Below are 25,955 nucleotides of genomic sequence, written 5' to 3' on the forward strand. Positions count from 1 at the left end.
CATGTTTGTGCTAATAACTGGATACATGAATGGTAGGGGGTTCAAACTGGGCAGCTCTGCACGACTAATAGCAACGTTACAATACTGGCAGAGCATTGAGCGGTCTTAATCCTAGTACAGGTGTACTTAGAGAAACAGCACTGTCCTATTGAAGATTTATTTACATCAAATTTTTAATTTATCTGTAGATGGAAGCCAGAAAATCGGGACAACACTCCCTCAGATGGCAGCCATTAATCTTGCTTGTTGGAAATACCAGTGATTGGCTGCTATTCATCTTGCAAACAATGATGTATATAAAAATAATCCTTGCAGTTTTGTGGATAACAGTATCATCATTACCATTGAGCAGGGAACTGGACAGTCCTAAATAATGAGCATTTCAGCAGAAAAGGGAATTTTGAGCTGCCTCAAAGATCAATTGTGTGAAGCAGACCTTGTTTCACTTTGTCGCTGAACTACACCAGCTATGCTCTCTCTTTTTTTTAATGATAAAAGCAACATCATTCTTCAGGGTATTAATGCATGATTCAAGATGGTCTCCAAAATCCTTTATCATCTGACTTTGTTCATCGATAGATATTTGCAATATTTCAACATTATCTTCATCCTGTAACACAACATGTTAATCTATTAAGTAGGATCATCACAAAGGCATTTCATCAGGACTAAAATATCCCCAGTTTGTGTTTGATATCTAACACTCTTTTACGCATGTGCAAGTAGTATGTTACTGCTAGTGAGTGTATGGTTACTGTTCACAACTAAAGTAACATGTAAGATGAAACATCTCAAAGCACTTCACAGAATTTACTTGATTCAAAATCACAAGAGAAAGGTTCTTTGATCCATTTGATCTCAACCTACTGAAGCCCCATTACAACAGCAGGCTGTTTCCTATACAAGTTTGTGCAATCCTGTTCTTTGTATCAGAATGTAGTACACTTGTTGGGAGCTTTTATACAGCAACTTACAATACTGGGAGTGTACCACATCTCAAAGAAGTTTATGGTTTCTTTGGAGAGAGCTTCAACTAGTTTGTAGCAGGATATTTATAACTAAAATACAAGATTAAACAAACTAGCACTGCTGTATCTCTAAATTGTGTAAACATTCTGATTTGGATCAGAATTTTATAACTAATGAAGCTCGTTTTAGTCCATTTTTACTGATTCCTTGGCTAATCAGTAATTCAGTATTTATATTTGTGATAAATTATACTGGCCAATTAATATAAATCCCTGTTTTACACAGCAGCAACAATAACATTTCAGATGAAACTTATCCTCTTTACTAGAGGTGTTTTAGCTCCAATCCTTATTAGATTGAAAATATCAGAGATCCTAGCATTGGAACTAGACTGTCTATTGGAGCGCAACATCCCAGTTAGACTGAAAACCAATGCTTTACCAAGGTTGTACTAAAGCATTTTATAATTGCTAAACACACCCGGCATGTTGCTATTTTATCCTTTAACTAACTAAATAGACACATGGCATAAATTAATTGAACCATAGAATTACACTGCACAGAATGAAGCCAATTGGCCTATTGTGTCCATGCTTACTCTTTGAAAGAGTTGTCCAAATTAGTCCCACTCTCTCCCATAGCCCTGCAAATTTGTCCTCCCCAAATATCTATCTAAAATTGTTTAAGATAAATTGTTCATATGACAATCTTAAATTGAAAAAGATTAACATTTTTGGCATGTAACACTACAGTAGTTCACCCCCAAACAAATCATCAAAGTCTGTTTTCATTTTCTCTCTGGCTGACAGAGGTGACAGATTTATTCCTTGGACAAGGCACGACTCATAAAGATGCCATTCAGGTTGTGTGCAGGAGTGCTTCAGAATTTTACTCCTTACCTCTAGTGAAATGGCTGACCTTAGCTTCTCACTGTCTCCTCATGGCAGAGCCATGATTGACACGGCAGCCTGTATCCTATTGCTCAGTGTCATTACATTGAAGCATTAACAAATGATTAAAGAATTGCACTTGCACTAAACATACCGTTGGCCTATGCCGTTGTAACTCCAGGAGTTGGCTTCGCACTCTGTTCATGCTTTGGTAAAACAATTTGAGAGCTTTGGCAAATTCAACGTCATAGCTGGGCTTTGGAACACTCTTGAAGCCAAAGTCTTTTGACATGGTTATTTGTTGGGTTCTGTTGCTGGGTAAACTCTTTTGGTAGGTAAGATTCAATTCAGGCCTAGTACCTGGAGAATAAGTGAAAATTAAGTTTCTTCTATTCAAATGCTATTTCAGCCTCCTTTATCCCATCACACTTTTAACTGACCAGATTCATCTTATGGTGAACCAAAGCCATGGTCTCAAGCTTCCACCAATATCTGTCTATGAAGTCCGTTAACAACTGTAACTTGTGGACAACTATTTCTCCTAAGTTTTTCCTCCGCTTGTTTGGTGCTGCCTAACCTCTGCTCAGCCAGTCCATGCCGTTCTGTGGCTGAGACTGGGCTCAGAATATATCCATTTTGAGTAGCTCACAAACACAGCAAAGAATACAAACGCAAAGGATCTTAATCAAATCTCAGTGCCTTATTAGAAGTAGCAGACTATCTCTCAGCATCATGCACTGCACTAAGTGTTATTTGTTAAGGTGTGAAACTAAAATGATTGTCTTTAATTCTGTCAGTATCCCAGTTTGGAACTAGTCTGTGGTAAATTAACTAATTTCAGCTGGTGACAGATTGGACATTTGATTTTTAATCACTGTGGATTAAAAGAATGATAAAATCAACACTTAATCTGCGTTGCGATGAATGAAACATTTTTAATGAGAATATTTGCTCTTGTGGTGAGTCTGCTTATTCTGTGTACCTTCGCTTATTATTTTTCTTAAGGTTTCCTTCAGAGCAACATTTTCTTTCCTTAAGGTTTTGTTGACATCTTTCAGAAGTTCAATCTTCTGCTCCAACTTGGACAATTTGGTATAAAGTTCAGGGAGCTGGTTTTCACTCACCTCCTGCAAAATAACAATAAGCCTCGACTGTAAATGATATATGGCATTTACTGCATTTGATAGCTTGGCTGTTTGTGTAAGGTACCCCACAGTACATACATTAAGGATGATTTAACAATTCGTCATTTAAAATATAAGAAAGAGTATAATTTGCCAACACTAAAAAACAAAAATTCAATTCTTAGTCCTGCATGAATATTGATGACAACCAATCACTTGGTATTTTATTTTAACTGGATATGGTGCTTCCAGTTAAGCAGAACCAACAACATGTCAGTTCCAGGTAAACAGAACAAACACAAAAGCCTAGGCAATATCTTTGCTGCAAGATAACTCCATATTTACTGTTTTGCTCAAAGTACTATATTTGCATGCATTGCACCAAAGATGAATGATCCCTCATTGCTTCGCTTCTACACAGAGCTAGTTTCAGGTCTCCAACATCCCCTTCAACAGACTGTCCAGCAAAAGGACATGGAGTATATCTATTCATGGATTGCACATCTCTCAATTACAATATTTCAAAAGTGCAGGGATGGAGAATTAGTGCATGGTATTTCAGCAAAGAAATACAATAGAAATAGCCCAATTAGTCCCTGCCCGTATTGAAACTCCACATGAGCCTCCATCCATCCTAATCCCCTCTTTCATATCCCTCGAATCCATTCTCCTTCAGGCACACTCCCTCATGTATTTGACAAGCCCTTTTCTTGCTAGTGTTCTTTTTTCAATTAACCCCTCCTGTTCTCTCGCTAGCTCTCCCTTTTTTCCAACTTGTCATATTCTCTGCTGCATAGACTTTCTTTCTTTCCCATATCTTTACATATCAAGACAAAATACCAAATACATAAAACAAAACTGAGAGAGAAAAACAAACACATAACCTTATTGGTCATTTTGTAGCTGCAAAATTTATTTTATAACACAATATTTTATAATAAACCCCCCAGAAGCTTCTTATCTTTATTTGAATACTTTTTTCTGTAATCATTTTAATGTCATTGCAACCTCTGTACTTGCATCTTCTAATGACTGAACAGATCTCAATGGTCTATTCACTGACTCATCAGTTGTTTCAACAATGCATTTTTTAAAATTTAAGTCAGGGTTAATCTGTGCCCTGATTAGGCTATTTTCTACAACAGCGCTCCATGTCCTCTGTACAATCAGGCCTCCAGGCTACCTGACCCAGTCACTCCAGCGCAGCAGTGTTGGATCGATGTCCAGATGTGGGCGCGCCCACTGCAAATAGTCATTCCGAAACATTGTCAGAACCACTCACTAATCCACATCAGTGTCTTAGGCAAATTTTAAATCTACAGATTTTTGACTCCTCACTCCCACAGTCTCACACTGTGTTACACACCTTACCCCTCCACTACTGAAATAGAACTATTGATGTAGACAGTAGTAGATTTTGGAATTTCAACCGCCTTGAATAGACCCTTCAGATAAGTTGGACCACTTATATCACAAGCCTTGAATGGACTCTTTAGATAATCAGATGGGTTTTCTACTAATCCATCTTTTAAGCCACCATCTAAAAGTAATTCTGTTGGGGTTTGATTCTGTCTTGATAACTTTCCACAATCGTGTTTGTGATTTGCAAAAACAACATTATTAGTGGCTAGTACATTAGCAATGTTATATTGTTATGCATTAACACTTTCTTTAAATCATACTCCTCGGTTTTCTTTACTGCATAAAACAGCTCCATGATTTTACTCCAAATGTATGTGCCAGGTTTGGTATTTTTAACTTGCCATAGTAGATTGTTTGCAAAAATCAATTATCAAATGATATTTGTCCATCAGATCTGCACCAATAATGTTTAAATTGGCTGTAGCATTCACCAAAATGGCCGTTTTATTTCTAAATGTCCAATTTGAAGTGGAATTGGAATTGATTCCACCCCATATTGACAATTGCCTGTAAAACCACCTAATTGAGTAACTGTTTCAGATGCAAACCACAAATTTTGTGGGTCCTTTGCATATATAACAGTTTGAGAGACACCAGCGTCCAATAAAAATAGCTTACAGTGGCCTCCTATTGTCTCCTCCCTATATATTATACATTGGAAGGACACCAGATGCCGCAGCTGCCTGACCTTTGAAAAGCTTTCAGTTCAACTCGTAGCTTTCCGAATTCTGCATTCATTTGTCCTACCACACTTTTTAGATCCAAACTAGCACTTTTTTCTTCAGGTTTGTACTCCTGCTCTTTTCCCATAATATACTTAAGCTCGCTGATGGTATGTCGTATTTCTCTCAGCCAGGGCATCCCGAAGGTTAAGTTCTCTCACTTTGACTTCTGCCTCTCACCTCTTTCTCCTTTCCTTTCTAAACACAGAGTTAATAAGGAGTAAGAGAATGGAGCCCAGGAAGCCCCCCTAGGATGGTTAGTCACCAAATGGGATTAGACAATAACTGTTAATGCATCCAATTATACAGGACATATTAGCTAGCCGATATAGCTGCCATGTCTCAGTATAATTGACGCCAATCCATACACCATAAATCAGTCTCCAACTCACTAAACGTAACTCATCAACTTACACAAGTACTTAATTTCTAAACAATATTAAACATTTGTATTTATCCCACTTCAACACAACAAGGTCCCTGTTCGGGCGTCAATGTAAGGGTTCATTTAAATTTGTGATTCTGCGATGAAGTAAGGACTGACACAAATGTTGTACAAAAATGTAATATAATATATATATTTGTTGTTTATAAAGAGTCTTTTGTTTCTTCTGCGAAGCTAGTCAAAACCATCTCCCATCATATGAAATTGACCATATGTCTCAAATATATAAACATTGCTAATATAATTTGAGATATTACTTAACACATTAATTAAAGAATCTTACACAAGTGAGTCAGACTGACATCAAAAGAGGGATATTCACCAAAAAGTGGCAAAGACCATAACATGCCCTTACCAAGCTGCTATTGCCAGGCGGGTTTACTGTTGGATAGTCGATAATGATACTTCCTTCCTCAGTGATCTCAGCACCTTCTAGAGAGGAGGCCATCTCTGCACAGCCATCTTCATAGCATGAAACAAAAGTACAAAGAAAAAGTTAGAACCATTTTGAGAGGTGATGCATCGTTGGAGAGAAATTCTGCCTGGGTCTACATTTACTTTATGCAGGATTTTAGAATGTCCAGATCATGGGAGTTTCTTAAATACAGACAAACTTGATGCCCGTTTTCTGTAAATTGTTTTAATAAAAACAGAAAAATGGCTTTAAAGGCAAGACTAAATTTGCCAAATTCTGCACGCTCTAAAATGCTCTACAAATAGAATAAGGGTGGAATTTATCCCCACAGGTTTCTTCCTTTGTAGAATAGCCTATTTTAAAAGTTTAATTTCTCCATCACTTTTTACCTCTCTTAAGCAATGCAACATTTCCCAGCCCTGAGGTCACATGTTTTTGACATCTACTCAATCCCCTTGTAATGTGCCAGAGCTGCCTGGCTGATATTCTCTCATGATTCTGACTAGGCAACCTGCTTCCCTTTGACATCTTCCCTGTTGCAAACTCGGTGGTAGATAATCACAGAAGACACTATTATCTAAATCACTATTATCTAAAGCCCACTATTCTTTAACACTATATTTGAACACTCAATCATGTCTTCACCTCAGCAACATCAACTTTTAAATACTTTAGTGTAAGATGGAATTATAAATATTTAAAGAACGCCACCACTATGTACATGGACTTTATTTTGTTACCTTGAAGACCCCACAGGTCCACAACCATGGCATGGTCTTGTAGATAGTTCAACAGCTCCTGTGAGACACTTTTCACTGTGAACTGCAGCATGTGATCTATCCTGGGATTCACAGAGTTCCAGACTGATTTTGTAGGGAAAGGGCGCTGATGGTTGATGACATGGTAACTGAAAGAATGAGCTTGCAGTGAGCAAATTATTGTGAAGTATCACAATGCTAGTCATTCTTAGTTTATTGTCCCATTTACTGGGTTCACAAACTGTGTGAATATTATCTGAGCCAACAGAATATTACAGGAAATATACAATAAACATACATAAAATTGGCAGTCACTGCTGTTTCGTTATGACAAGGGTCTTTCTTCACTAAACATCATAATTTTGGTGTCTGTGTCAAACTGGAAAGAACTTACGTTATTGTTCAGCTCAGCTATGGACTGTGTCGTGAGCTTACACAATTACTCCAGAGAACTTTGAGAACAAAATTCCACCAGAGTTTAGATTTTTTTTATTTTAAGCATTTCAAAGGATGCAGAATTTAATTTGCCAACTTCAATCTTACTTATGAAGCCATTTTTGTCTTTTGAGAACTGCAGAAAACCAGTTTAATTAAGATAGAATTAATCATTTTGCAATTTCTGCTAAAGAAAAAAAAGGGGTGTTTTAAGATATGCAGTCATTCACTCACACCTGTTATTAGTAAGAACGTCATCCCTTTGATCCTGAAAGTGGTGATTTATGTGAGCATCAGCTGGTGCCTCACCCAAATGGCTTTTCTTCAAGTGTGAATCTTGCCAGGGAATGACAACAGGTTCTATTTGCTAATGTCAAGCACCAGGAGATTGATGCTGAATGATCTCCCCAGTAAATGAACGAGGTGCAGCTGATCCTTGTGGCTATCAGCAAACCCACAGGACATTATGTGGAGATCCATCAGCACACTTAAGTTTCCAAACCAGACTGATAGTTACACATTTGTAAGGGAAATTCCCATGTATTAAAATGAAATGCGTACTCTCCCCATCCCAATACATAGGATTTCCCATGTGTAGGTAGGTTACATGAAGAAATGTGTAAAATTGTGGTTTGTTAATCATGTAACTGGGCTAACTAGCACAGAGACTCAGTCATGAACTGGGGTTTAATTCAGTTTTAAATAAGATTAGCCAGAATAATCATGTAGCAGATCAGTGGTTTAAAGCATTGTGATGCAGAATAGTAGGACATTGTCTTGTACTTGAGATTCACAGTGGTGTCCAATTCTCAACAACGTCATGGGAAAGGCACTGAGGAGATGCAAACACTTACCTCAAAAGGTTCAGTACAAGGACAAACTACAGGGTTCATTACCCCAGGCCACTCTTACCCCATCTCCAGGAGTTGAGGTCACACACTGTTGGCTGGGATATGGTCTGGTTTGCAGGGAAATCCTATTGAGTGATTTGTAAACCAATCTAAAGGGATATATGAACAAAGCAATTTGTTGCCTATGGGAATGGGGGTGGGGAAGGTTCTTTCTTACCTGATCTGAATTCCTCTCTTACTGTTCTGCTTTAACCATTTCACTCCCAGGCAATTTGTGATCTGAACCTGAAAATCCATTCTCTGGCCCACTAACTCTGTGGGGTCAATGAGGATCCCATCTTCTCCATGAGGCCTAGAGAAAGTACACCTGGCTAGTAATAGAATAGTACATCTGGGCAATAGTGCAAGCTTCCACCTGGACAGAAAACCTTACTCTTCAAAGAGCTCATTAATAGTGTCGCTCATTTTATGATCCCTGGAACTGATATACTTCTATTGGCTTTGTTGTGCAAACTAGTTCAGTCTGACAGTCAGTTGTGTAGTCCTGTGGCATATTGATTAGAGCGCTCGCTTTGCAGTGAGAGGACCTGGATTTGATTCCCGACCGGGCTAAAACTTAGCAGTAAGTATCCGGTTGTTAGTCAATTGGTGCACAATTGGCTGTTGTGATTAAATATACAATCAATTAACTTTACAGTATATTCTGTGAAGCGCTTTGAGACGTCTCATTGACATGATAAGGCACTATATCAAAGGCAAGGATTATTATTATTACTTACTGTCCAGTTGGAGTGCATGGCACTAAACTCATCTGTAAAATGGCCTCCTCTTTGCCTTGGGAATTGTGAAACTCCACTTGTTCCTCTAGTGCAATGCAATAGATAAGTGACTGGAGCCAGACATGGGCAGTGCCCAGATGTACAGGTTCAACAGGGTCCCAAAAGGGATCATTCTCTCTTCCCACAGCAATGCTCTCTCCATCCACAAAACGCTGATACATGTCTTCCATGATGAACTTCCTGTTCACAAACTTGGCCTTTGACCACACCCACACCTGGGAATAAATAATTGGAAGACGTGTTGGACCATGTCGATCTTGTGCACCTCCTGCTAGCTGGTAGCAGCACAAAGTCTGAATGATTTTACTAATGGTGAATATAACTGGTACCAAAAAGAGCTTCATCACCAGCACTCTCGTCTCTGAGACCTTTCCATCTTACCTGATCTGCCACCTTGTTTGTTACCTTCACAATAATTTCCTTGGTCAGGTCACGGCCCCTGGAATCTGTTAACGCTAAATTCTTCACTTCCAATTCAAACTTCAGTTCCTTGCAGTATAAAAATAAAACACATACATATATTGAAAAATCCCTCTGAATGTTCAACTTACAAACAGATTTACAGTCAGACTAGTTCAGCCCAACTAGTCTGAGCCAGTGTTTATACTCCACATGAATCCCCAATTTCCTACTCCATCTACCATACCCCTCTATTTCCTTCTCCCTCATTCATGCCCTTTTGACCCTAGGAAAAGCAGAAAAACTTGGCTTTGACTCCTTAGAAAGGATCTAAACTACCACGGCTATCCATCATCAGCTGCCAATCAGGATATATCTTTGCCTAACACTTTTCATTTTACGTCCACATCGTCTGGTGCAGGACCTTAAACCAGAACCTTTTCAGTAGATGCTTGAGGTGGAGTCCAGGAGCTGCCTGTTACTTGGATGGTTTTGTTTATTCAGGGAGGGCTAGCTGGATAAACCAGGCATTTTATAATCGTGAGCAGCAGTTCATAAAAGGAGGCAGTTACTGGCAATAGCAATTGTCTCTCTTCGCTTAAACTGCACCATCTCTCGTTGTCTCATAAAGCAGAATAAACCGACACCCACACACATTTGTTCCCGTCTTTCCGTGAATCCTTCTAGAAACCGTAAGATGAGGACGTGACTTGCAGGACTCTGAGTCAGCAATGGCATCAAATCCTGTCAGGCAGCAAACCCAACTTAGGACCCCACCCAACCCCCAAGAGACCATTCCTCCCTTTCACTTGGCTAACTTTCAATAGGGTCTCAAAATGGATGGTCATCTGTCCAACTCTCCCAACAAACTTCCAAGCTCCAATCAATCTATTATCCTGTAAATGCTACACGAGCAACAATACATCACAATGCACCCCGATACTTGCAAAAACTGCCTTTCCTTTCCTCTCTCTGTGACCCCTTGTTCTTGGAAAGCATTACAAAAACATAATCAAACAGGAGAACCATGGTGCAACTGTCAGACACAGACTGCTTCCCTGCCTGGACAGATAGGAGGAGTGTTGGCGAGGATCCTGGCAGTAAATGGAGGTTAACAACGAAACAACATAATTACATTTGTAGAGCGCCTTTCACTTCGGGAGGACATCCCAAAGTGCTGAGGTTACCTTGTTTAGCTCGTGGCTGATCTGGTTTGCCTCCATCACCATGGGTTTCACTCTGATGTAATCGTGGAACACGGCCAGCACGCTCGGGTCTGCTTCCCTGTGATTCCCGCTCACACCACCTGATCAGTGGAGGACAAGACCAACACTGAAGGTGCAGCCCTAATCATTCCCTCAGCAGTGACATGCAACACATCACGTGACATATGTACTTGCAAAGCAAACATCTTTCCTATTGAAAATAGAAATAAGAAACCAAGGCAAGATAGAGAAGGGCTGGTAGCCAGCAAATCAGGCTAGAATCAGAGTAATGTGCAGTCCAGTTGGAGGCCATTTGGCTCTGCATCGGCTCTCAGAGCAAAGTGCTCATTCAATCCCATTGTCTGCCTTATGTCTGCGTGGAGTCCTGTAGCTCAGTGGTTAGAGCACTCACTTTGCAAGTGAGAGACCTGAATTCAATTCCAGGCAGAGGGCGAAATCTTGGGCAAGTTTCCTTACTCCACACGCCTAATAATAATCCCTCCAAAAACCAAAAACAATAATTAAATTGGTCATTTTCAATCTATGACTGTTTGTGGGACATTGCTGTGCGCAATTGGCTGCCACGTTCGCCCACAAATATACAGTCAATTCACTTTACAGTGTGCTCTGTGAAGCGCTTTGGGATGTCCTCCCGACGTGAAAAGCGCTATATCAAATGCAAGGATTATTATTTATTATTATCCCCCACACTTTCTAGTCTCATATATCTGTGGACCTCCCTGTTGAAATCCACAATGGGCTCTGCCTCTACACCTTGCTTGGCAGGGCATTCCCACATCCCAGAAACTTTCTGAGGTTGTTATGCAAGATTTTCCACTAGCTACACATGCGCACGCTCATTTCTCATTTCCTGCCGGTTCTATTGAAGCCACTACTCAGTGAGGACCAGGACCTTTTCTGGTTGAGCAGAGTCTGTTTAAATGGGTCAGTAGTTGCTTACCAAGCACATCCTTGTCAAACCCCTCCGCCGCTGCCAGCTCGCACTGGAAGAAATCGTAGTCGTATCTGGTCAGGTCCTCGCTGCTGCGCTCACTGGGAAACCCCACGTAGAGATAGGTACTGCTGGATCCCAAAATAACTCGATCCTGGTACCAACAGTGACAAAGGTGAGCCATTATTAATGTCTTTTCAGCCACAATATAGACAATTCACTTTACAGTATATTCTGTGAAGCGCTTTGAGACATCTCGAAGATGTGATAAGGTGCTATATCAAATGCAAGGATTATTATTATTATTCTGTCCCCACTCTCTGGAACTCTATCTCAGAGTCCTTCTGATTCTCACCCACCTTCCCCTCTTTCAAGGCACATCTCAAGACTTAACTTTTGACTGTGCTTTCAGTCATCTTTCCCCTCCCCAGCCCCCTCAGCTCCCACCCCCAGCTCGGGTGCCCAACCAGCACTGTGAATGCACTTTGGGCCATCCTCCCAATGTGAAAAGCGCGATATAAATGTGAATTGTATTGCATTTTAATTACCCATGTTTTATGATTACAGAGACATGGAGGTGAAAAATGTGGTGTGACAACTCAGGAGCCCAAACATTCAAATAAAGTTGGGTGAGTGGGCAGAAACTTCATCTGAGCAGTTGTTCACTGGGACATCATCAGGAGCCGAATCCTATATCAATTTCCATAGAGCATTTTTCACTCCAGACTGACCATTCGCTCATGTGTGGCTTGCCTAAGCAATCCTGTATGTTTAGTGTCGGGAATACTGACGTGTTGTGGAAGAAGTATTCAAAGCCAGAGCCGGTAAAACTCCAATACCTCAACTTCGAGGTTGACGGGCTTTTTCTTCTGATCCTGGTTGTGTTGCTGCAGAGCACGGTTCCTCGCATGAGAGTCGGCCACGCAATGTCCAAACCAGCTCCCCTTTTGATCTCACGGGCCAGGCACACTACACTACATTACATTATGTTCACACAAGAGCTACATTTCGACAGCACGTTGAGCTGCGCTGTTATCATAGGAGCTAGTATTAAGGGTTCTAGTCTCTCGGTCGGATAAATCTCCAGCACAGAGCATTCCATCCAAATCACTGCCCTTAAAATACCTCAAAAACCCTAATCATAAGCACATGACAAGACATTAAATTCTGTCTAATCAGGCATCATATCAACCTCGTGGGCAGTCTGTTTTTCCAGTGGGACACACTTACCAAATGTCTAAGGTGAACTTTAGTAAGAACAAGGATCCCATTTACAGTCACTTTGGCTTGCCCACATGATTCGAGAGTTACTGTGCTGTCCTGGTTTGTGATAGTGGCGTGTTTATCTGAGATACTGTAGGAAAAACACATACTGTACAAATTATATAGTGTAGGAATGAGTTGATACAAGAAATAAAGACCGCAAAATAGTCATTATGTTAAATAACTAAAAAAATCCTCAGTGTATAAAAACATACATCAACAGCAGGGGAAAAGATTCAATTATTTTAAAGAGATTGAACTTCAATAATATAATAAGTTATAATCCCTTTTACTTTTCTCCCTTTATTCTTAATCTCCTGAATGTGGTGACTCCTGTTACAATTTAAGGTGCTGTACTAAAATACAGGACAAAATGACGACGACAACTTGCATTTATATAGCACGCTTTAACTGGAGTAGTGTCTTGGAGCGCATACCAGTGGTGGAATTTGACACTGAGCCAGGGAGAGAGAGGAGGTGACTATGGGCACAATCAAAGAGGAAGGTCTTCAGGTATGATCTGAAGATGGGCAAAAAGGGAGCAAAGTGAAGGGATCCAGATTCAGGGCTTAGTGGCTGAAGCACATCTGCTGATGGTGGAGTGACGTGCAGGAGACTGGAGACAGCTGAGTGAAGGGAATGGGTAGTGGAGTGAGGTGTAAAGCAGGTCACAGAGGTAGGGAGATACCAGGGCATGAAGAAAGTTGTACATGAGAGTGAGAATCTTAAAATCAACTAGCCTTCATGTGTAGGATAATGAGGTATGGCTGGTTTCTTGACTGTGGGAGGTATCACAACCAAAACTGACCCTGTCCTTACCCAATGTCCACACGTGTACTTCCATCAGGAGTGACTGGATAGCAAATAGGAGAGAATCCTTGCTGATTGTTCTTCCTTACCTTTCCAGTCAACTATAGCCAACCCCCTATCCCCCAACCTACTGGGGCTCCCGCTCTGTCTTTGTAAAATGCTTTGAGATGTTCTCTGACATGAAAGGCGCTACATAAGTACAATTTTTTGTTGTTTGAGAATGGACATAATGAGTCCAATTGTTGCACATCTGCTGCCTTGATTGAACCTGTCACCTTTCTGGCCTGTACAGCTCAGTAACACAATGTATTCACAACAATAACAATTTGCATTTATATGGTGCCCGTCACACAGGGTAGCGTCCCAGAGCACTTATTCACTGAGCTATGGGGGGTAATATAGTACCAGGATTATTTATATGCATTTGGTGACATGGTTGAAGTGTTAATTATTCATTAACTCAGAGTTATATTTATATTGTTGAGACTTTAAACTCAAGCTAGGCTGACATTGCAGTATTGGAGGAGTGCTGTATTGTCATAGGTACAGTCCTTCAGATGAAATGTTAAACCAAGGTCCATTCAAAGATCACTTTGAATGACGAAAGCCCTTTCCCCATTTCATCTCATCCATTTGGAAATAAAAGATCCCCTGACACCACTTGAAAAAAGAAGAGTTTCTCCCAGAGTCCTGGTCAGATAAAATTGGCCATCTTCTCATAGCTGTTTATGGGACATTGCTGTGTACAAATTGGCCACTGCATTTGCTTCCAAATACAAAGTCACTGCATTTGATGTTGTTGGAGCTACGTGAAATGTAAAGGGAATAATTATATACTTTCATATTTCACAATTACTTTATACATTTGTTTGTTGAAATGTCAACCTGCACATTAAACAGTAATGGCTTTTAATTTGGTTGCAATCTTACACATACCCCAAACCTTTAATAGTGATACTCTTTGGGAAACTGCTGGAATGACCTATGACAGTTTCTCCTGGAATAAAACAGACAAAAATTATAAAATGTTTAGTGCAGTTCAAAACAGCCGAGATTCTACCAACTCTTAAGATAGAGGCATGTTCTTGGCAGATAGTATATCATTAAATGGAACCGTTATTCAAACTTACTTGTTGCATCCTCCTAAATTGTGAACACTAAAAATACAGTTGCTTAATAAACCATGACAACCTAAGTTCCCGTCTCCAGTTACTGAATGACATTTTACTCAGCAAGAGGATATAAACCAAAATGGAATTTTCTCTCTATTTGGAACCAAATTCAGGTCCGTGCGATCCATATTAGTTGAAGGTTGTTCTCCTCCATTCAATAAGTTTTGCATGTGTGTCCTGTGCACTGAAGACCATGTTATCACAAGATCAATTTGAATGACGAAGGGCCTTTCTCTATTTCATCTCATCCGTCCAGGGCACCCACCCTACTGTCCTCCCATCACAGCGTCAAGTTTTTTTGTAAATGAGTCCTGTGTCCTGCTTCAAACATCCATCGTAGTTCAAGGCAATTGGATAAACAAATACTTTCCGGTGTCTGTCCTGAAATTCCCCTTTGCAACCCTAAACCTATGTCCTCTAGTTCTGTTGTCTTGGTGTATCCAAAAGTAATGTGGATAAGGTTACGTTATTAACCCTGTTTAAAATTTGCCTTCCTAGACTTCTCCTGTGAAGACTGAAGTGCCCCATTTATACTTACTGATTAGAGTTGCTTATAAACCCATAGAATCAACTTCATGAAAAGTACTCTCTGGATGAGAATGGAGTTTAACCCATCTCGAGGAATGTGCTTCATGAGCTCACAACATAGGATAATGAAGCACGAGTGCAGATACACAGTACTGCATCACTAAAACCTGCTCTACAAATCAAACAGTACGCTTATCTTATTTATCATTCAGAAACACAGTGACAGGCTGTGCCTCACAGTGCAAGACATCACTAACACTGAGAGGATTAGGAAGGAGGATGAGGAACTCCAATTAGGCAATGATAAAATTGGATTTACAAAATCTGGAGATTGTAAAAGAGTGTGAGAGATATGCTGGATAACACTCCTTGCAGCGGGAACAAGGTTCAAGTCTTGGGCACAATTGGACTTTATAAGAGTTAAGAATTCTTGAGTTGGAAAGAAATATTTATAACAACTTGAATTTAGACAGTGCCTTTCACATGGGTGGTGTCTCAGAGCGTAGTTTGATATGGAACCAGAGAGAGAGGGCAGGTGACTGTAGGCACGGTGGAAGAGGAAGGTTTTCAAGTGCGATCTAAAGATAGGCAAGAAAGGAGCAAGGTGGAAGGATTAAGGCAGGGAGTTCTAGAGTTCTGGTGCAGAGTTGCTGAACGCATGGCCGCTGATTGTGGAGTGAAGGGGCGGACAGACGTGCAGAAGGTCTGAGCCAGTTGAGCAAAGAGAGTGGGCAGAAGATTGAGGGGTATGCAGGTGGGAGAGGCAGAGAAATGCTAGGGTACTAGAAGAAAAGTGAAAACCTAGGGCTTTTTTTTTAAATTCCAGAAAAAAAGTACATATTACAGCTGGCGAAATACAGTACATCATGCAACTTTTAAGTCTCCAGCAAACTGAGCAGTTCAGAACTGGGCAAGATAGAAGCAATCGTAGACAGCATCAAGGAAAAGCTTGGGTTTGGATACACTCACAGCTACAAAGTGTTATAGGTCAATACCATCTTGAATTAAGTGTTTGACAATGCCAGAGAGTTGTGGGTCCACGTTGACATTCAACAGATAAGGGAAGATCCGAATCATGTCCTGTTCCTAGGAAACAGATTATGAATGCATTAAGATTTCCCATTAAGTGCGCTATTGAAAACAGCTGGAATAAATTGGCAATAACAAAAGATGCTCGTGATGACCATTAAAATGTTATAGATTAAATACATGTTCAACTGAAATGGATGTTCGCACGCCACAGTCTGAGTAGCTCTGTTAGAAACATTTAACTTGTCTTAAGCTATCAGATTTCAGGCTCACTTCTCATATTGTTCACACAGTTGATAAACTCCCCCTGCTGGAAAATGAAGGTTGCCCATGGTAGTTGGGTTTAGCAGTTTTTGTGTGAAGGAAATATTCCTTCCAAACTTCTGCCTTACTCTTTGGAGTGACGCCACAAGGGCAGGCTGCCCTCCAGTATCTCACATAAACTGACACCCTTTATGTACAGTGAACGCCAGCTGGCTATTTGACAGTGAAATGCAACTCAGCCAAGCTCAATATCATCCTCACCGAACATCCACAGTGCACTTCCCAGCACATCTCCTTCCATACCTGGACTGAGATCACCACAGAACAGTGATTGAATCTGGGACCTTCCTGGTCTGCATGGCAGTCCACACACTGGGCTGGGGCTTCACTAAATGAGCCTTTCAAGCAGTTTGTTTTCAGTTTTCAGGAGTTTTAACTTTAGATTTGCAGACATCAGGATGAATCTGCACATGTAGCCAAGTGACCTTTGCATCCTGTGACTGTTGCTTCCTGTGAGCAGGAGCAGGGGGTGCTTTTCTAGTGATTAGGACACAGGAGAACACTTTTTGGCAAAAATAAGGTAAACTTTAATTTAACGTCATGTTCAGCTAGAGATATGAAGAAGCCAAGTTATCCCTAAAGTGTGGCTCTGCAGCACAACAGGCTTCCTTTGGGAACATTCAAGTTCACTTTGCGGTATTTGTTAACAGATTTCTTAATTTAGAAACCCATTATGTTATACCGCGGCATTGACCTCAGTATCTCAAGTGGAAGCATTCTGGCAGGAATTTCTCAAACTGTGAGTGCCGACTGATGATAATAATAATATACCACTTATCAGCAGTACAGGCTGAGACTTTGTGGTCGATAGCAGAGGATTTGGCCTCCAGTACCTAAGTTGTGGCCACTCATGGACAATAAAACTATTGGAGAAGTTTGATCTAAGTTGTTGTAATGTGTCCTCACCTGCGATATCACAACGTATTGCTGCTCCCATTCTTTCCGCGCCTTCTCAAGACGTTGCTCCCATGAAGTCTGAATGTCGTGCATCTGAAGCTCGTTGTCAGCCAATAAACGTCGCAATTCCTCTGGTGAGGGAAGGCAGGATTTCAAATAAACCTATTAAACAAAGCCAGCTCCTATAGGGTCCCCTTTTACACCTGTAGCTGACTGCATCACTTCCCCACTGAACAGATACAAATGTTGTAGCAGAAACAGATCTGCATCGACACAGGTTAAACTCTCCCATCTGCTTCATATTCTGGATTGGAATTAGACACAAGGAACACAACAACAATTTACATTTGTAATGCCTTAGGATGTCCTCCTGATGTGAAAGTCAGGGATTTGGACCCGAGCCAAGAGGATTGGGATTGGGGGGGGGGGGTTGAGGGCAGGCGGCAGGAGGGTGGCCGAATGCGCAATCGAAGAGGAGACTTGAGACATACTTTGAAGGAGGCAAGGGAGGGAGCAAGGCAAAAAGACTGTGGAATGGAATTCCAAAGGATGGGGCAGAAAACCTAAAGGCCCGACCACTAATTTTGGGGAGCAAGTTGGGCGGGGTACATGGAACAGACCGGAGTCTGCTGAGCGGAGGGAGTGGACAGGTTGATTTGGGGTTAGCAGGTCACAGAATACCAAACGCCCATTCAACTCATCAAACACATTCCCTCATTGCTTCACTCACACCCTTTACAGTGGGCACTTCCCACTCTATTAATCTTCAGCAAAAGTACCATCTCTTATTATTTTAATTTTAACGAATATTGTTTTGGTTAGTGTTATTTCATTTGTTGTTATTTTTCAAAGAACAATTGTTTAATTGTTTAACTGTAAACATGAGAGGAAAAATATGTTCAATTTATGTCCCCTCCAATTCTTTTCCTGTCTCAAAGACACCTCCTCATCCTGGGGTAAAGTTCCACTGTGTGTGTGTGTGCGTGTGTGTGTGAGGGAGAGAGAGAGTATGTGTGTCAGAATGTCAGAGATTGTGTGTGACCGAGGGAGACAGCATCACAGTCTTATCCTGTCCTCGACTGACATCCACATCCATGGAGTGAATCTTTCCAGCAGCGGCCGTTGTTTTTTTAAATAAAATCTGTTTAGAAGAAATCCCAAATACTGAGATCACAGTGTGCAGCCCTTTCACTGGTAACCAGTTCCGACACCCACTTGTTTCTTCTTCCACCCTTTGGCCCGAGTTCCCAATTTTTGAAAGTTTTAACAGCAACTTGGTGGTTTCTGCCTCCAGTTCCTGGATGAGTCTCTCTGAAGGACCTTGGTTTATCATGGCTTTGTTCTGGATATTCTTGGCCCTTTAATGATAGAAGTGAGTGATTATTGGCCAGCAACTGTCAATTTTTACTTAAAGCCACAATTTGTACAGTAGAATATAATTTATCTTCATGCCAATTATTCACATGTCCATTTATCTGCATGAGGCTGTGAGATACATGCAAGAAAAACTGTTAAGATTCGTGTATGCAGTTACGAGTATTTCCTAGGGATGTATGTACTGGTCCTGGCTACATTGCGATAACTAGCACCTACATGCTAATCCGTGGAACTTTTCACATGCACACAAACAGCATTGCACACCTGTATCTAAGCTTTTACACTATACAGTTTAGAGTTAAAGATAGAAAGTGATAGACAAATGGTGTTAGGGTGGGGGTGGCAGTGGTTGAAGTAAACAGGTTCAATTGCACGCACTGCTGAATAAACAATATAAGAAAGTGTGGAATGAGCAAAGACCATACGATCCATTTAAACCACTTCTTCCACAGGCAATATATGGCTACATTATCATGGAGCTCCCCCAAGTCTGGAGGAGAGCTTTAAGAGTGTGGTGGGAGGGAGCAAGCGAGGTGGATGGATACCAGGATAAAGTTATAAAGAGTGGGACAAAATGGCTGAAAGCTACACAGGCAAATAAAAAAGTTATGTGTTTAAAGAATCTAATCCCTTCCCCCGAAAATAAAAGTGAGTGTAAAGTAATAATAATAATCTGTGCACTTCACATACCACCTTATCATGTCTTCAAGACGTCTCAAAGTACTTCACAGAATATACAGTGAAGTGAATTGAATATATTTTGAGGGCGAAAATTACACATTGTTGTTCTTTACCTTTCAGCATAACGTAATGTGGAAAGCGTTTCCTCATAGCAGATGTCAGCAGGACTGATTGTGGCAATCTGTAAAATCAGGTGTCACATCATTACATTTTATATTCAAAATATTTGCCCCTTGCAAGACTGCGGGATTAGCGAAAACAGCAAATGGAGTAAAAGCCCTGATACTTTTCATCACTAAAAGACAGAATATGTATTTTTCTACAATTTACATTTATAGAGCGCTTTTCACGTTGGAGGTGCAACAAAGCACTTTATACAGCTGGTTAGTCTCCTGAGCCTGGGGGGGGGGGGGGGGGTGAGGGGAGGGGGGCTGGGGGCTAAGCAGGGGGAAGATGACCGAAAGTGTGATCAATGAGGTGGGTATTGAGGGTGAGCTTTAAAAGTGGGGAGAGGGAGGATAAGTCAGAGATACTCCAGGATGGAGTTTCAGAGAGCAGGGCAGAATGGCTGTAAATTCACCCACCAATGGTGCCTTATTAACCTTGACACTTTATCAACCCACTTTATAGCTACGTTAACTACTGGTTTTCCAGGCAAAGACTAGCAAGGTGGTCATTTATGCCATGAGATGAGTGACTAATTAGTCTGGAGGAATGTTAGCTCGGACACTGGGAGAAACTCCCTTCTCTTTTCCAATGTCATGTAAAAATACCATGGCAAGTTTAACATATTGGAGCAGGAGTAGGCCATTCGGCCCTTCGAGCCTGCCCTGCCATTCAATCATGGCTGATCTTCTCATCTAGCTCCAGCTAATAACCTAATTCATCTCCTGCAACCAGAGAGTTTTTCCTGTTTATGCAGTCAGTATTTGCCAGATAAAACAGAATTATTCAACAAAACAAAGCACAAGTGAACAAAAAGTATCATTACAATAAAATATTTTAACCTAATAGGTTTACAAAGAGAAATACTGACCGAGAGAGGCTATCTTTGCCCTTTTACTTATTACCTACAATATTCTGAAGCTTGTTAAGTTCACAACCGAGATTCGGATGAAGAAGATGCTTTGGCCGACTTGATCTCATCCTTCCAGATCACCCACCCTAACATCTTCCCAAACCACTCTGATAGCTCAAATAATAATAAAACTCTATTACACCTTTCGATAATAAAACTATTAAGCCTTGAAGTTACGATGTGAGAAAAATACAGGCTCTTACAGACGCGTGAAAGGCAAATCAAGAATTATGAATAGAAACTACATCAAGAAACTCCCCTAAACCAATCCCCTGCAGTGGCAGTGGCCACGTGCGCATTATCACTGAGTTACATGGAAGCTGAAGAGTGCGTACATTTACCATGATTGTCTTGCTGTTTCCTCCCAGAGCTGACTGCAGCAATTTAGTAATTGTGGAGTCTCTGTATGGTACATGCATTACCTTCTTCCCCACAGCTATTTCGGCCAAAGCACTGGAAGGAAACACAGAACAAATGAACACTGTATAATATGTAAACTCAACAAAGATATCAGTACAATATCTCAGCACAATTTACAGTGAAATAGGGGAGAGACAGCTAAAACCGGCAACAGGGACCCCCAAAGACTATTTTCTCAAAGACCCCCAGGGGATCGAGTTCAAGATCCTTGTTTTCGCCTTCAGTTCCTTCCGTAGTCTTACCCCCCCTATCTCTGCAACCTCCTCAAACCACAGCAATCCAGCTGCTCCCTTCACTCAACATACACCGGCCTGCTTTTTATCCTCGCCCTACCTGCCCCACCATCGGCAGGCTGGCTTTCAGTAAATCTGTCCCCTCTCTGGAACTCCATCCCCAAGTCCCTCTAACTTGTTCCCTCCCTCATCACTTTCCCATCTCAAGACTTTCCTCCTTGACCACACCTTTGATCATTTTTCCCCTCCCCACCCACCAGCTCATCGAGTACTGAAAAGCACTTCAGAACATCCTCCTGACATGAAAGGCACTTTATAAATGTAAATTTTGTATAGTATTGTATCTGACCTATTAATTTATTAAAAACTGTAAATAAACAAAGATGGTGCATATTCATGGCTTCAATTTAAATGATATCACAAAATAATAAAAATATTTGCATTTGATTATAGTGCCTTTCACATCAGGATGACGTCTCACAATGCTTACTGTAAAAAGTAGTGACTGTATTTTGTAGGTTAATACCCCAGGTAATTTGTGTACAGCACACAAATGGCCATGAAGTGAATGACCAATTTTATTTGGGTTACTGTTGTCTAGGACACCGAGGGAAACTCGCTTCTGTTTTCAAAGAATGTCATGGAATCTTTAATGTCATGGGAAATGACATTCTAAACACTAAATGCCAAGATGAGTAACTTTACTCAGAAGAATTAGAGGGGATCTTATAAAAACCTGTAAGATCATCAAAGGGCATGATAGAGTAGATAGTGGGAGATTGTTTCCCCTGGTTGGAGAAACTAAAACCAGGGGTCACAACCTTAAAATCAGAGGCCAGCTCTTTCGCACTGAGTTGAGGAAGAACTCCTTCACTCAAAGGGTGGTGAATGTATGGAACTCACTCCCCCAAAGGGCTGTTGACACTCAGTCCTTGAACACATTCAAGACTGAGACAGATATATTTCTTATTGCAAAAGGGATTAAGGGATATGGGGATAAGGCAGGGTCAGGTTATTAGCTGGAGTTAGATTAGAAGATCAGCCATGATTGAATGGCGGGGCAGGCTCGAAGGGCCGAATGGCCTACTCCTGCTCCTACATGTTATGTTATGTTACTACCAAGTGTAAAAAGTGCACTCACTATTAGTCTCCTAATCTTATGAGGGAAAAGCCAGTGCAGATGAAGGTACAGGAGAGATAGGTGTGTTGGATTGGAAGTTACAACATCTAAGAAGGAAGTATAACATTTAGAGAAGGTGCTCTCTGATATTCCAGGACAAACAACTTACTTAAAAGAAGAGAGTCACAGAGCAGTCAAGACCTTAACTGTGTTCTCAAAGTTCCCTTTACCTGATGACATTGCCCAGAGTGGATAAGCTCCGGTTGATGGCTGCTCCCTCTCGCAGATGGTCCCCCTCAGATCCAGAAGATTTCTGCCGCTCGCTTCCAGCCAGATCCACCAGGCTTATGTCAGATTGTTTGGTGAGGTGCTCCTTCAGAAATACCTGCATGAAGAGCCAAATATAAAAGAATCATTCATCTGTGGCTGCTGGCAATACAGAAATATCCATAAGGTCAAATAATTCATTCATGGGATAAAGGAGGGAGAAATTCCACCAGGGCCTCTTGATTTACTCTGTTCCCTTTATATTTCATAACAGTTAAATCTAGAATTTGGCAAATTGCTGAATAATTTTAATTTGAAGCCTGTTTTCTGTAAGTTCTTTTAAGAACCGCAGGGAAACCCCATTCCACAGTGTCTGCGTCTGTACCTGTTTGAATTGAATGGTGATGATCATATGAGAACGGCTGCTGATGGTGTTCATATTAGTGGATGCAGTGCTCCTCTTCCTGTTTCCTTGCTCCAGCAGCAATTTAATCCTCTCATAGCTTTCACATGGCACTGACTTCAGGCCCTCCACGTAATATCCTCTCTGATGGTTTTCTCGCACCTTCAGACCCCCCAGTTGCTTAGTCTTAGATAACAAATCAATTACCTATGAAACAGATGCATTTTAGAGGTAGTAAAATAACCTTCTTGCACCAAACATTATTCACTTGTTCTTGAATTTAGATTAGACTGATGGCAGGTCAAGAGAAATTTCAGTCTTTCTGGTGAGGTCATTTTTTTTCAGATCTACAGCTCACTCAGATTACAAACATAATTCCCTTCATGCTCACCCAGTAAACACTACTGTTTAGAAAACAATAGCAGCATAGACCTGGTAGGTGGCAGGTTTGATACACTTCCATTTTACAATCTGGGCCTCCTCGCAAAAAACAACTTTCAGGTTATCAGCAAACTGCTGTCATCACTTCCTCTAGGCTGCACATCCTTGCTATGTGCAGCAAGCGGTGCTGTACAACATCCCAGTAAAGAAACTGTAAACTATAAATGAATTATAATTAGGTGATACAGCTAACCAGAAAATATTGATCTTATTAGCAACGCCTGAACCTGTCAATTGCCAGTAGCAACAGCAGTGACGAAGATGCCCTCTGCAGTTTTACAGTACAGTCTCAATATTGAAGTACCTGAGTAGATATTTCCATGTTGACTAACTTCCTAGACTCTGGCAAGTCGACAATGTGCGAGAAATAGAAATTCTTCAGCAGTCTTGTTTTTTTTCAAAACTGCCAATGTATTACTTGCTTCCAAGGTAAAATAAATGAATACAGTATTGTATTATTATTATTTAGTGTAATTACTGAAATATAGCCCTGCTGGCGAACAAATACACCAGGAGAATTCCAATCATACCTTCTTAGAACCTTGTATAACTGCTTTAATACTTACACCGTAAGGTAGCAGTGGTCAAATCTTACTTAAACATTACTTATTTACTGCATATATCAGTAAAAGAAAAATTACCTTTTCATTGTAGATTTCTAACATGCTGAAACAAACCTGTAAAAGACAGACAAATCATGTACTTTATTGTAACACTGTATGGAACAATTCCACAGTCATAAGTATCTCTGCCTCACTAATTTAACTTCTTTGTGCTACAGATTGAAGTTTCAGAAATATACTTTGTGTTGATCACTGTTAACAACTTTACTTTGGCATTATTATTATAATAATAATCCTTGCCTTTGATATAGTGCCTTGTCACATCTTTGAGATGTCTCAAAGCTCTTCACAGAATATACTGTAAAGTGAATTGACTGTATATTTTGTGAGCCAAACATGGCAGTCAATTGCACACAACAGTGTTCCACATACAGTTGTGGATTATTGTTTTTTTTAAAGGAATTATTACCCCCAGAAAAGCGATCTGTTAAATTGACTAATAATTTGGTTCCTACTTACTGCTAGGTAAACAGAGGTGTTTGGAGTAAGGAAACTTGCCTAAAGTTTCGTCCTGCCCACGAATCAAACCCAGGTCCTCTTGCTTGGGAAGTAAGTGCTCTAACCATTAAGCTACAGGACTCCACTGTATTATAAACGGTTAATAATGGATACCTCAAAAGTGAATTACATTAGAACACGATCGCCTACTATCTCTATGAGATACCAGCAATATAAATTCTCTGTATGCACACAACTCTCATCAGTTATACAGGGAACTGTGAACCAGCAACATGAGGTAAGGGAATCAATTAAACAGTAGTTTGCTACAGGTGTATGGTAGGGTCAGGAACAGCAAGTGAGAGAGAGAGAAAGTCAGAGAAGAAAGATTCAGAGCAAATGATAAGAAAATCAGTCTTATATACATTTGCCATATTTTGGCTTGAAAACTTCAAGGACTTCACAATATTTGTAATAAGTTAGCTTCTGAGTTTCATTAACATGCTTCATCAATAACAATAACTTGCATTTATATAGTGTCTTTCATGTAAAAGTAAACATCTCAAAGTGCCTTATAGAATACCAGTTGTACCCATTGCAGCTTCGCTTGCAACCAAAGGATCCAATACGGAATGTAGATTGACACACAGACACACACACAGGCAGACATTTCATCTTTATCTATACTCCTGTGGGAGGACTCGGTGCTTTAAAAATGTAATTTTGTTGTTGTTTCTGTGGCTTAGCTCCGTCTGTGTTCTTTACTTTGTTCTCACCGCTTGGCTCCGTGTGTGCTCTGTGACGCAGGATGCCACAGTGCCACGGACAGCTAGCGTGGCCACCAGGTGTAACTGCAGTGCGTGGGTATATACATAAGTGCTCTGTGACGCATGATGGCACAGTGCCAGGATGGCTCGGCGGCCACCAGGTGGTTAGAGCACTTGCCTTGCAAGCGAGAGGACCTGGGTTTGATTCCCAGTAGGGTGAAATGTTGGCAAGTTTCCTTACTCCACACGCATCTGTTTACCAAGCAGTAAGTCAGAACCTGTTTGTTAGTTGATTGCTGGATTACTTTTCAGGGTAATAATTCCTTTAAAAAAATTGGTCACTCAATCTATGACTGTCTGTGGAACACTGCTGTGTGCAATTGGTTCCCACATTTCATCCACAAAATATACAGTCAATTCACTTTACAGTATATTCTATGAAGCGCTTGAGACGTCTCAAAGACGTGATAAGGCGGTGTATCAAATGCATGGATTGAAAAAGCATGTTTGAGACTTTTCAATTCACAATATTTGAAGGAGGTTAATACGCACCTGGTACTGTTTATCGATTTCCTGGTTTTGTTTAATTGCTTTGAACAATTCATCACAAGTAATCGGAACGATCCCCTGATTGGGACCATAACCAATCATGGAATAG

The 25,955-nt window shown here is 40.7% G+C and overlaps 1 protein-coding gene across 1 annotated transcript; it reads right to left on the minus strand.

Moving 5' to 3' along the window:
* Positions 1–148: 148 nt before the first annotated feature.
* Positions 149–24,144, minus strand: kif28 (kinesin family member 28). Its single transcript, XM_007898411.2, has 20 exons — positions 24,111–24,144; positions 23,011–23,235; positions 22,589–22,743; positions 20,927–21,038; positions 19,621–19,688; positions 18,665–18,807; positions 17,459–17,580; positions 16,195–16,285; positions 14,436–14,496; positions 12,657–12,798; positions 11,436–11,580; positions 10,457–10,575; positions 9,252–9,359; positions 8,811–9,085; positions 8,249–8,383; positions 6,728–6,894; positions 5,928–6,034; positions 2,842–2,986; positions 2,014–2,219; positions 149–610 (listed from the first exon to the last, which is right to left on the minus strand). Exons 1-20 carry the CDS (start codon positions 24,132–24,134, stop codon positions 443–445), a joined length of 2,718 nt encoding a protein of 905 aa, XP_007896602.2. The 5' UTR covers positions 24,135–24,144; the 3' UTR covers positions 149–442.
* Positions 24,145–25,955: the final 1,811 nt, after the last annotated feature.

Source organism: Callorhinchus milii, unplaced genomic scaffold (assembly GCF_018977255.1).
Source record: "Callorhinchus milii isolate IMCB2004 unplaced genomic scaffold, IMCB_Cmil_1.0 Scaffold3, whole genome shotgun sequence".
NCBI lineage: Eukaryota > Metazoa > Chordata > Chondrichthyes > Chimaeriformes > Callorhinchidae > Callorhinchus > Callorhinchus milii.